The sequence below is a fragment of the Mauremys mutica genome, chromosome 18, assembly GCF_020497125.1.
Source record: "Mauremys mutica isolate MM-2020 ecotype Southern chromosome 18, ASM2049712v1, whole genome shotgun sequence".
Lineage (NCBI taxonomy): Eukaryota > Metazoa > Chordata > Testudines > Geoemydidae > Mauremys > Mauremys mutica.
This window is the reverse complement of record NC_059089.1, coordinates 21,591,769-21,604,847: the sequence shown is the minus strand read 5'-3', so window position 1 is coordinate 21,604,847 and position 13,079 is coordinate 21,591,769. Positions and strand designations below refer to the sequence as shown.

Genomic DNA, 13,079 nt, shown 5'->3' with positions numbered 1-13,079 from the left:
ATGCAAAGATAACAGAAGATGCTCAAGCTCATCTGAACTGAAGAGCCACTGCTCTTCCTTAAGGCCCATTCTCCAGGGTTCACTGCTCCCCCCCTTACTGCCTATTCCTATAGTCTTGTTTTCAGACTCTAACCAACCCAAAGTCACCAAGAGAGAAATCTAAGCACTGAAGATGCTGTGTGCTTCCTACCAGCAGTGTCCTGCCATGGTGAGGCACTGCCTCAAAGAGAAGGCTAAAGACAGAAATAATGGATACTTAAAAAAACAAACCAAGCAAGCAATAATTATGGGCACGCACCCAGCTCCACCATGCTGCCTACAATGCCTGGTGTAGTTGGATAGGAAAGCCAAGCAGCATCCAGACTCGTTTCAAGTTCAATCAGAAGGATGGTGTCCACTCACAGTGGGTTGAACGACACCTAGTACTTTCTATTGTATTTTCCCAGATCTAGGAGGGAAACATATCCCTCTAGTAAGTGGTAGATTACTTGGTTTGCTGCAGAGGAATATAAAATGGTACAGAACGTACAGGTCAAGATTTTGTATTAGGAGAGAGAAGGACAGAAACCTACCAGCCAACATTCAGGCTAACTATGATGAAATAGAATGTGATGGCCAGTAACTGCATCCATTGGGAGCATTTCAGTGGCACCTCCAGTAACACGTCGGTTAATCTTATTCAGAGAGCAACATTTATCAGGCAGACAAGACGGAGGGAGACAGCCAAACAAGAGAAATGAAGCTGCGGTTCTAGCCAACAGTGAAATGAATTCCAGAGATCAGGAGCACTTGAAATCCCTCCCAGAAGAAAGGTGCCCTTCTTTTGAACAGCTGTAAAGCTGCCAACCAATATGACTATGAGAAACTCACAAGGGGCCTAATCCATCCCTGGTGTAACTCCACTAAGTCTCAGAGACACATTTGTCTCAAGGGCCTTCACCCCTATTCCCACCTGCATGTTCCATGCACCCTACTGATATTTTCTGAAGCCTGCTTGGGAAGGCCACGTCTACCATTTCAGTAGAACATGTGGTTGTCAAAGAGCAAGCAAAATGCATGGTGGCCATGACTGAGGTACATGAATGTCTGTGCGGCCAATGTGAGAAGCAAAATCATTCTTAGACCCAGTGCTGGCTCCTGGCTATTCTAACAGTTCCATCCCTTGTTGAGATCACTCAGCTTTCCCCATTCCCAACACATGGCAGCTCAGCTCCTCTGGAGGGAAAGGGGTATTCCCCAGGCTCACCTCCCTCAGAGTGTGTCCCTGTGGACAGTGGTAGCATCACTTCCCAGCGGGCTGACTCTCTGACTTCCTGTCTCACACCGCACATTGATAGTGAATTCTCTCCAGACTGGCATTCAGACTAAAAGAAACCCTTAGTTCAACTACCAGCAAGACCCCCCGCAAGAGTCTGGCCGTGCACTGTAAAGTATTAACACAGGCTGTGAGAGGCTCCTTTCCAGAACCCCTTTGACATTGGGTCACCCAGTTCAGAATAACGCCCTGGTTTTCTGGAAAGCTGGCATCAGGAACAAGAATTGATCTGGGCCAGTCCATGACAGTTGGGTGCACCAGTGTCTTTTTTTCTGCAGGCTGCAATTTTGGGAGAAAAGAAATTCAGCCCCTCTGGGGAGGATGCAAGAGCCTCTTTTGGCCGCCTTCTGTGTAGAGGGAGGACCCACCTGCAGACTCCACTCCTAAGTTTGTGCTCAGATGGGCGCTGCTTGTCTGAGGGGGCCGATGTACAGGAGAGGTCTACCCTGGCCCGGATCAGTGTGAAGCCTCAGAGAAGATATTTTCTGAATCTGAGCTCACAAGCTTTGCTAGTTCACGGTGGAAAAAAGCAACAGGAGCTGCACTTTGCGGCAATGTACGTCTGATCCAAACAACAGAGACAGCATTGGTGATCATTGCTCACGGAGAAAGAGAAAAGGCAGGAGAGACAGTTCTTGAACCTGGGACTCTGGGCATAGTCCCAGACCATGGGGAGGGAGTCCATGGTATGGGGGAAAAGACTACCTCTACCAACTACATTAAAAATTCCAGTTATGCGAATATAAACTACCGACTACTCACAAACGTATTTACTGAGTATAAGGATAAAAGCTGGAGAAATCTGTGGACGCAGGGACTCCACGAGGCGGTAAAAAGGAACAGGAGAGACATTGGCCCGTACTGCCTCTTATGCCCTCAGTCCGGCGCACGAGGTGAGCTACGGCGTATGTGACACCATTTGTTAGAATTTCTGGACTCGAGCGCATGGGGCACATGCGCATCCAGGTGTGAAATGCGCATAGGGACTGGCACTTGAACAGTGGTTCTCAAACTTTTTTACAGGTGACCCCTTTCACATAGCAGGCCTCTGAGTGCGACCCCCCCCCTTACAAATTAAAAACACTTTTAATATATTTAACACCATTATAAATGCAGGAGGCAAAGCAGGGTTTGGGGTGGAGGTTGACAGCTCGTGACTCCCACCCCCATGTAATAACCTCGCAACCCCCTGAGAGGTCCCAACCTCCAGTCGGAGAACCCCTGCACTTGAAGAAGAATAGAGAGACAGGGTGGGAGGTAGGTAATATTATTACTCTGTGTTATAGAGATGGGAAACTAAGGCAGAAAGAGATGAAGTGATTTGCCCAAGGTCATTCAATCTGTGGCAGAGTCACGCACTGAACTTAGATCTCCCAAGTCCCGGTCCATTGTTTTAGCCACAAGACCATCCTTCCTCTAAGTGGAGTCTTGTAGAGTGGAGTGGAGCCTGGTAGCGTTCCATTACTCTTCTCCCCACCATAGTCAAACCCGGAGCAGAAGCTCTTTGGGCGTGGGCTGTTCGCGGAGAAGAGACACACAACAAAATGATGCATCTTCAGGGTGTCCCTCTTTGCAGCAGTCATTAGCTGAGTGCTTATTCCTCCATCAATGCCACCTCCTCTCCCAGGCTGGCAGCACCAGGGATCTGTGTGTGCGTACGCATGTATATTATGGATTCAATTCAGAGTTCAGGGCTGAATTTGTTTCTCCAAGCATCGAAAACGGACGTCAAGGAGTGAGAGCTATACAACTTGATGCAAATCACTAACCCCACCACAATATCCTCTGCACTGGTGAAGCTCTCTAGATGGTAACCTTCGTTTTGGTGAATGTCTGATACTTAGCGGAAGACAAAGTGCAGAAAACAAAGGCTTGTGCCGCTGGCAGTAATTTATATGGCAAACAACACTTTCAGTTAATCATTTATTGCAGCTTCTGTGTCTTGGAATCAATAAGGCAAGTGCACCATGGATATTAGCATCGATATCCTACTTAAATTTATCAACAGGCAGCCTTGAGAAGAGACTTAAATGCCAGAAGAAATGTTCCATTTATATGCTTTTCCTCCCTTAAACTAATAACTAATAACAAGCCTTAAATTTTAACACCAAGCCCAGAGTACAGACAATTTGATCCTTTTCATTCTAAACTTCAACCCTCTTGCCTTTTGCTGTTACCAATGATATAAAACACAGGCTCTCCTAAGCTAGCTCCCCAGTGCGGAGCTTCTGAACCCTTCCCATGCTGTCAGACATTGCTTAGGGCATGAACAAGGCTCTGCCATCTCTGTCTATCGTGAGCTGCTCTTTGCACTTTCTCTGAGTTCAGTCCCATAAGTTTTCCCTCTCTGAGTACTCTTTGACAGAGGGATTCTTAGGGCCCGTCCCCTTTTGTGTCTTCCACCAGCTGTTTAATGGCATGCCTGCACTTAGGCTCCTTAAATAAGCATGTTTCCTTCCTCAGCTATTTATATAAGAGGGTTTTTCCTCTTGCATAAATTTCCATTATTGAAGTGTGGCTTACGTCTCTCTCACTCCCCATATTGATTCCCTGGGTCACAACATTATTCTCCTTCCCCACGTGGGAAATGATTTACCGTTGTGTTATTCTTCTGTTAGAGCGAGAGATCTTGGTAAGAGGGTTTTACCGCACGTCCCTGGCATATAAATACCGGTGGGGCGACAGGAATCAAATATTTATTTCGGTTGCCATAAATGTGGTCTCCGGAGCAACATATTTTGAATGGAATTAAGGCCCATATCACTGGCTTTATTGTGAATAAGATGTAGCTGTTTAGATTAGGAGAATGGACAAATGGGACTGGATCACACAAATTAAACCAGCCCAAAACTTCAGCCAAAACTAGAGCTGAGGAGGAGAGGAGGGGAATCAAAGAGATCATGACTGTACAGATCAGCTATTGAGTATGATGTCAAGTCACAATGAGCAGGCAACAGATGAGGGAGGAAGATGCAGTGAGGAAGAGCAGATGTTGGAATGTGGTGCTGGTAGGTGAGATGAGCAATGGGAAAAGTGAGTTGGGAAGAGGTCTCAGATGGGAAATGAGCAGAAGGGAACCAAGTCACAGCAAAGGCCTCGTTCCCAAAGATGCAGGCTCAGAGTTGAGTGTGGAAAATATGTATGGATTTGCTTTGCGCACAATTATTGCACCTATATACGCATATGGCCTCTGATGCGTCTGTGGGCAAATGGCCAGATGTGTATCTCACATGCAAATGGTCAATTCCCTCTCTCCACTGCAGTAACCGCATGAGCAAATTCGGTCAACAATTGCATGTGCACTCTGCATGCATAACTGCATCCATGAACTTTTGAAAACCAGAACCATATCCAACTGATTTTCAGGAATAAAAAAAGTGAAAAGACCGCTCCAAAATGGGCAGAAGATGCTTCTTGCAACTGTATATCTGAGCCAGATGGATGGCTCACTTATAGACAGTTTTTACCCACAGACTTCAAAATACTTTACAAAGGAGTATTATTATTCCCATTTCACAGAGAGGGCAACTGAGCCACAGTGCAGTGCCAAGAACAGAATCCAGGTCTGTTATCAACATGGCACCAAATAGCTTTTTACTATGGGTCAGATCAACTTGGGATAGTTCAATGGAAATCAATGGAGCTCTGTTATGCTGATTCACTTCAGCTGAAGATCTAGCCCCGAACGTCTACTAATCACATATGCTAAACACAAAGACTTTCTCCTCTTTCTCCTACTCCTCCATAATATACACACTGCACTATAAGATCAGTCTGCCAGTAGTGCGTGAGTTCAGTTCTAGGGTTACAAAGGTCCCATCTGTCACACTTTTAAATAATTGGCTGATTATTATGGATTCATTCGGTATACGTTGTGATAATGTTAATCAAGATGAATTAATAGAGTCCTCACACAGATGGCATACAGTATGCACTCCCTAGGGAATTCCACTGCCGTTTAGAAATTAATTAATGGACCTATAATTTTACAATGGCGCTGCCCGGGCAATTGCCATAATTGTAGGAATTTAATAGTCACCTGATTTACAGGATGTCAGTTCAGCAGAGCCAACAGAAAGAAAACGAGAAAATCCACAGATCACCATGGGCAAGCAGCTGGGTCCATCGTCTGAGCATCAAATCATTTCACTTAAATCCATCTGCAACAGCGGCAGGCCCCACGCCCACTGGGTGCTGCCTCCGTTTCCCCTCTGACTCGCTAATGGCTGCCCACACAACCACATTTCAAGGAACATTCCCCTTCTTGGGGCCAGGTTTATTAAGACACAGCAAGACAAAGAGTTCCCTCAGCCGTCCCAGGCGCAAGCCGTTCCTTTTCTGTTCCTGCCACCACTCGCCTGCCCTGGAGCCCAGCCCAGTTCCCCTGGCCAGGCTAAGCGAGGCTTCCTGCTGATCTGAACCCACTGAGCCACTCCTGGGCCCCAGTTCACTCATCTCCAGGAATTCCTCCAGTCCCAATCCGGACCCCGGCCACTGCGCTTCCCCACCCAGGCACCTGCCCACTGCACGAGCGCCCTGCACCAGGTCTCTCACAGTATATTCTCCTTCCTGCTCTGAGGACAGCACCTATTATACTCGGTGCCAACTCTGGACTTCTGACACGTCATCCAGAGCTCTGGGAGAGACAGGGTTGATTCAGGACATCGCGTGCTCTCTCCTTCTCTCTGTTGTCTGTCAGGAACACACCTACTGTGCAGTCAAGTCAGCATCCCCAGGGGACATTGGGGGAAGCTCAGGAAACCAGCCTCAAAGCTGGCTTTACCGTCTGACTGTGTGGGAGGGCTGTCATCTGTTTGCCCCTTAAACAAGAAAACAAATGTGACTCGCACCCTTTCTGCCGCTGCCCGACATGAGGAAGATGCAGACTTGTTGCTAGCGTAGAGAGGGATGCTCAGATTTCTAACATTCCCGTTAAAACTATAGCGCCCTAAACAAAATGCTCTGGGTCTCACACACACACACACACACACACACATGTCTAAAACATACCAGAGGTACATTCTGTGTCTGATTAAGACCATATATGTATATCTTATACATGGTTATCCTGTGATAAAAAAAAGAAGTCCTTGTTTAAAACCCAGAACATCTGCCAGAGTTTCCAGCCCTCCTCGGTGCAAAACATAGCACACTCCCCTCCGGAAATCTCTACTCCGGACACCCAGGGTTGAGTCTGCTGGGGTGAGGAAGGTTCCCTTTAGGAATTCAGTACTCTGCAGTTTGCTCTCTCTGGAGAGCTAACCCTTTCCCCCTAACCTCATCCAAATGCCCTTTTAATCAGTTGCCTTTGGAACTCCAAAGCATCGCAAGCAGAGATGGCTTTGACATTTGAAGAAGCTGCATGTGTGGGTCCTTATATGACCCCGTAAATCAAGCATGTCAGGGTTTGTTAAACACTAGACACGGCTTCAGCGCTGCCCTATTTAGCTAACGCTCCAGACAAGACTAACTGCTCTTCAAAGAGACACATCCTGCAGCTTTGCTCTCCCACGACTATTGTGACTCCGCAGAACAGAGAGCAGTAAAGAAGCGGATTTATGTGCCAGTCAGCACAGCAGATGTGACTCAGAAGATGTAATGACTGCAGATATCAGTGACTAGAGTGATACCAATGGAGGATTATTTACATAGTCGCTCTCAAGTCATAAGCACACACCGACCAACGCAGCGTTCATGAGCCATTGTCAAGTCCAAAATTAAATTTCAGGAGGGGGGAAATTTTTACAAAAACTAAAAAAAAAAAATTGTCATGATTATTCTTCCTCATGGAAAAAACAGAGTTTCAACAATACTGGAAACTCAAACACAACAGCACAGGGCAAGTTCATAGGAATCAAAAGTAAAGGTGACTATAAAGAGAAAATGAAACTAACCAGCCTAGTTCAGGCTTGTGCATGAGAAATAAATTAGGCGGATAACATTCTTCCAGTTTTCCTAATCTAAAGTGCTACAGGGAAAGCATTTTATTAAACACACGATTTGTATCTTGACAGTGTCCCATTTAATAATCGGCACCAATTTCCCAGGATTTAACATCATTTCAGATCAGGTTATCTGTAAAAGGATGGGCCAGATCAGATTACAGTGCCTGTCACCCAACATATATTTAATCCAAGAGCCTTGTACCCAAAATGCTAGTCCCGCATTCACCCCTTGATATGGGCTTTACAGCCTTCTGAACATGGGAAAAGAAAGATTTTTAAAATCAAGGCAAATCTATATTTTTCTTTTGCCTTCCTCCATGCCACTGGACAATCGCATCTGCTGCTACCCGCTCTCGCTTTGCTTCACCCCTTTGAGACGAACACCATGCGTGCACCTTCGAAGCTTTGCTTGGGCAGATTCACACCCAGTAATATCATGCCACGAAGTGTAACCTTGCTTAGGCCTGGGTAGCCAGAAGAATCTGATGAGGATGCTGCTCCTTACGAGAAATAAAAGCGGCACTCTGGCAATGGAAGCTGTTCAGACACATTCTATTGCTGGTGAAGGAACTAAGTGAGTTACTCAGGGCAACAACTTCCTCTCAGACACACATCTGGCCTGATTCCTCCATGGCCTTGCACCTTGCTACCGGTCACTGTCGAGCGAGCATAGAATATACGCAAGAGAGACGTGCACAGGGGAGAAAAATCCACCCTTTACGTAGCAGAAAACAACATGGTTAGGACCCAGGAGCAGCGATTCCATAGTGAGATCACTGACATATATTCCTGGCTGCATTCACAATTAGCAACAAAAGGGGCTAAATGCAGGTTTGGTGCATGTTACGCTGCAGGGCTAGAAACAGGGAGGAGTGTACCTGAGCACCCGCCGGGTCCACTGCACCATGCCTGCGTGCTTAGGGGAGGTCACTGCTCTGTCTGCCTTACCTTCTCGCTTCATGCCCATCGCCAGACACTTCTGATACCGGCAGTACTGGCACCGGTTCCGCTGGCGCTTGTCAATCAAGCAATCCTTATTGTCGCGGCAGGTGTAGGTGAGGTCCTTCCGCACTGTGCGCTTGAAGAAACCTTTGCAGCCCTCGCAGCTGTACACCCCGTAATGTTTACCTGCAGGGGATCGAGGGGGACGAAGAAACACAGAAATCATGCAGACCCGCTGAGCAACAAACAGGTCACCTACCTCCCTCCCGTCCCCCCAGCCCTCTTACTACTTCTCCTCTGGGTTTTTTAATTACCCGAGGCCTTGCCTAGCTTAGGATTTGAAGGGGGGGGGGTCAGGCTTTATCTTGGCCAAATTAGCGTGTGCTAATATACAATTGCTTTGTCTCACCTAGGGTTTTAGACTGTTTAATGTGATCAAGCTAGCTAGCTCAGTCTAGACATCCCTGTCTGGACAAGGTCCTGACCACGCTTTATTCATCCACAGAACAGGTACAACGTCCAGGCAAGCTTCCCCTGGCAACCTGCCTCAACCATCATGTTTATCACCATGTCCACTGGTCATGGGTCAAACCCAACTGGAAGTACAGGCCTTGCCACAACCAGATGACAAGATGTCCCTGTCCAAACGGGCTGCCAATCATGTTTAACATCATGAGCCACAGTCGTGTTCTAACACAACCTAATTTCCAAGTGAAGACCACCTTCTCCTATATAGTCACGTGGGCACAACAGAGAGCAAAATTTGCCTGGAGAGAAAGACAAGCAGGGAGCCCACTGTGATAAGAGTTAAAATGACATGAGAACAAAGGGAATTAACACATGTTATTTTACAGAGTGGGGATAATAAATCAGAAGTGTCTCTTTGATCTGGTACTCTCTGAGAAGGTCATCACGGGATAAAAGGACGGGAGAAGGAAGGATATGGGATTAAAAGGCTACGGTCAAAGGAGGAGCTGCACTGCTCCAGAGGTAGCCAATTTCCAATATCTAATGATGCAACCAGCGGCTAAGCAAAGGTTGAGGCAAAACGTCACCTGTTCCCCACACCAAGTTGTTCTCTGAACACAGAGGAATCTGCCAAGTTTCACCTGGCTTGCGATACCAGAGCAGGCTCCCTGGGGTGGTCTGCAAGCCGAGTCTCCCTCTGAGTGAACCTGCTCTGAGCAGAGCGGTGGTACGGGCACCCTCAAACTGTTTTCAGCTGTGGTTGAGGATATTCCACACAGCCCTGCCACTCAATTAAATCCAATCCCCTCCGGCATAGCCGCAAAAGGGGTGAAGGTAGGGCTGCTAATTGGGATCATCCACCCACATTTTCCTGAGGTTCCATTTCTGCTGCTCCAGCCCTAGCTGGTTGACCATCAATCTCCAGGCGCAGAGGAAGGAGACGCTGGGAGGTTAAGGTTTGGGATGGCTCAGAGCACTTGGCATGGAAGAGTGAAGGGATCCCCCCGGGAGGCTGCTTTGTCTTATCTCTTCCTATGGCACCTTCAGAAGCTGGGGGATGTCTTTAAAGTGATTGCTCCCAGTAGCTGGGTCACAAGACCATTCGGCTCTTTGTGCCCTGATGGGAGGGGGGACATGCTGCATATTCTCTCCAAGGCAGGACACAGGTGGGGAGAGAAGCCAGGTAAAACCAAGGCGTTACATTGCTTTGGCCCAGGGGGCGAAGACATGTGAATGCTCCTGCTGGACAACCCTAACCCTAACCCTAACCAATAAAGACCAGGAAAGGGGATTCTCCTTCCACCAAGGTCCACCTCCCTGATCCCCTCCCCCACTTGCCATCTGGGGGTTTTTACCTGAAGATCTGTCCCCACAGATGGCGCATATGTGCTTGGTGAAGGAGGCCATGGTTCCTGAGGGGTGCGCTGGCACTTTAAGAACTCCATTGAGCCCCAAGGGCGGTTTAATGTCTTCTGTGCTGCTGATGGGGTTCATCGGAGAATTGAGCTGTGCGGAGGGAAACACAGGGGAAGTGGTTATCATCGAGCAGAGGATAAAGGCAAGCTGGGGGGAGGGGTGCTGTACATAAAAGTGGCATCCTCCCACTCAGGTCTGGCCCTTCACCCCGAGCTCAGGTGTCTCCAAATGCCACTCGGGGAGCCCTCAGTTAATCTGCAGAGAATGGGCGAAGCCAGGCTCTCCAGAGTGGGATCCGCTTTCGTTCCTGGAAGTGGAGGGAGGGTTATGAATCTGATCCTTGCGAGCGAAGGCACCCAGGAGCAGCAGCGCATGCTGCATCAGTGGAGAGGTGGGGCGCCCGCTCCAACCCCCGTGGCCGGGGGCGGGCTCTGCTGCCTAGGAGCCGGTGGGCTGCGTGTGCAGCCAGGGCGAGCCATGGTGGGGACGCTGGCACTGCCCGAGGGGCCCGAGCCGCTGGACGAGAAGTGACGTGGCAAGCAGGTGCTGGACAGCCCTGACTCCAGCCTGCTGCCCAGCCCCAGCCATGGCTGCCACCCCCCAGCGCACTGCGCCCCCCGGGCAGTCTGAGCTGGACGCCGCGGGCCAGGCACTGCCGGCGGTATCCATTAGACCACGTGGCTGCCCTATACTAGACCCCTACTGACAGGAATGCCTGGCTGCTGCAGATGATTCCATCTACGCTGAGAACGAGGGTGGGAGAGAGCCCTCCAGAGACCCGAGAAAAGAGCCCAGGGTGTGGGCTGGTCCCTTCGGGCATCGCCCCCAGCCCAGCCAGGATCCCGGCTGTAGCCTCAAGACCTCACCGCTCGCAACGCGCCCAGCAGCAGCCGCCACGCCACCCCTGCAGGCAGGGCCAAGCAGCCCCTGAGCTGTGGACTCAGCAGGTGAGGGCCCCTGCAGGGCTGAGCCCGTGGGGGGGAGCCACCCCCCAGAGGCTGAGACCTATGGGTAGAGCCCTGCGCAGTTGTATCCGCATCCGCTCCACTATCCGCCAAAATGGTCTGTGGATATGACACAGATTCGCAGGGCTCTGCCACCATCGATGCAAAGTTCTTGCAATTGCACACACAACCAATGTGATGATCTGGGCACCATTCACAGCCGGGGCCTCACTAACCTCAGAGCTGACTCTATTCTCCCAGTCTCGACCCCCACCCTGACAATTGCGCCAGACTGAACGGTTGCACCAAATCGGGTGTGACATGGAAAATGTCCTTAGTAGGCATGATGCTAGCTTGAAATACCCAGTATCTTTTGAGCCAAGACAAGGATTCGAACACAGATCTCCAGAGATCACTAATCCACTGCCCTGGAAAAAGAGCGAGCAGCAAACACCCAAGCCCACTGTAATCAGCTGACAAGGGCAACTCATCCCTGCAGCAGGATAAAATCCTGCCTCTGTGAATATACAGATCACAGGCTTCATGTTACAAGGGGAAGGGGCCAGGGGTCCAACGAATCCTTCCATAAAGCCAGGGAAGCAGTAAGAGCTGACACCACTGTCTAATAAGCTAGTCCCATAAACCACTGTTGCCGGTTGATTTAATGGGAAGGCAAATTCCTTTCCTGCTGCCAAATTTCCGCCCACCTCCACAGGAGAGCCCTTATCTAAATGTGTTAGGAAGATTCCCCCTAATGCCGCCTCAGGACGCAGAACAGAGAAAATGATTTGCAGTGATTATATGTGGGAGCACCCCGGCTGAGATTGCCTGCATGGATGATGAAGACCAGGACACCACAGTCTGGCTGATTTAGACCCTGGGATTTATAGACCATCTTCTAGTGTTATCTCTTGAAGGGAAAGATACTTAGTGAATGGCTGCAGGTCACAGATGCTGGAGGGCTGGAATTAAGGATCTGGGGTTGTGTAGGGCCCCTCGCCTCAATTTCTTCTTATGTTCCCTCCGCAAATCCCCTTGACTTCTCTCTTCCTTGTCCCCTTTCTTCTACTTACTCCATCCCCAGCAGGGTCAGTCAGAAAGGGTTAGAGAGGTTTAGGTAGCTCTCCGGATGTATAGCATCAAACACGTCAACCACTAGCATCATAGTATGTATCCCTTGTGAAGTGTTAGTTACATGGAAAGTATTATGAAGTCTCAGTACGGGGTAGAGGTGGGAACAGAACTCGGAGATGTAAAGTATGATATTTAATCCAGCAGACCATGCGACTTTGGTGATTTGGAATGATTTTGCAGTAGACAGACTGAGACGAAAGCACCGTCACTCCTATCCTCCTCCATACTATCTCTCTCTCTCTCCCCATCCACCCCCTCTATCTATCTATCTATCATAGGTACTTATATGGGCCTCATCACTACAGTAATTCATGATCTTTAATGTACTTCTCACATCAGCCCTGCGAGGCGGGGCAGTGCCATTATCCCCATTGTCCAAATGTGGAACTGAGGCACAGAGAGCTGGAGGGTCCGTCTACACAGCAGCAGGGAGGTGTAATTCCCAGCTCGGGCAGACGTATACTTGTTAGCTTTGATTGAGCTAGTGCCTAAAACTAGCCGCGTGGCCACAGGCAAGCTGCCAAGCAGGTGCCCAGGACTCTGGACTGGACTCTGCTTGGACAGCTAGCCCATGGCACTCAGGTTCTTTTTAGCACAGTAGCTTGGTCAAAGCCAGCACGTATACATCTATCCAAGCTGGGAATTACGCCTGCCAGCCGCAGTGTAGACACAGCACAGAAAAACCCACAGCTGGCCTGTGCCAGCCAACTCAAGCTCACAGGGCTGTTTCACGGCTGTGTCGATTTCCTCTGGGACCTTCCCACCTTGCAGGGTCCTAGAGCCCAGACGTCTACACTTCTGCGAAGTCAAACAGCCTGAGTGAAGCAGCCTGAGCCCGGCTAGCCCAAGCTGGCTGGCACGGGTGAATTGTGGGTGTCTAGTTGCTCTGTGGACATACCCTAAGTCAGTGGTTCT

At 49.2% G+C, this 13,079-nt stretch overlaps 1 protein-coding gene across 4 annotated transcripts in view; it reads right to left on the bottom strand.

Moving 5' to 3' along the window:
- Positions 1–13,079, bottom strand: part of RXRA (retinoid X receptor alpha) — a 213,506-nt gene that overhangs the window by 46,560 nt on the left and 153,867 nt on the right. For all 4 annotated transcript variants that reach the window (XM_044992500.1, XM_044992498.1, XM_044992497.1 and 1 more), the window contains exons 3-4: positions 10,026–10,176; positions 8,209–8,388 (exon numbers count right to left, since the gene is read on the bottom strand). In XM_044992500.1, coding sequence (XP_044848435.1) covers positions 8,209–8,388; positions 10,026–10,176 — 331 coding nt within the window. The remainder of the gene's footprint in view (positions 1–8,208; positions 8,389–10,025; positions 10,177–13,079) is intronic.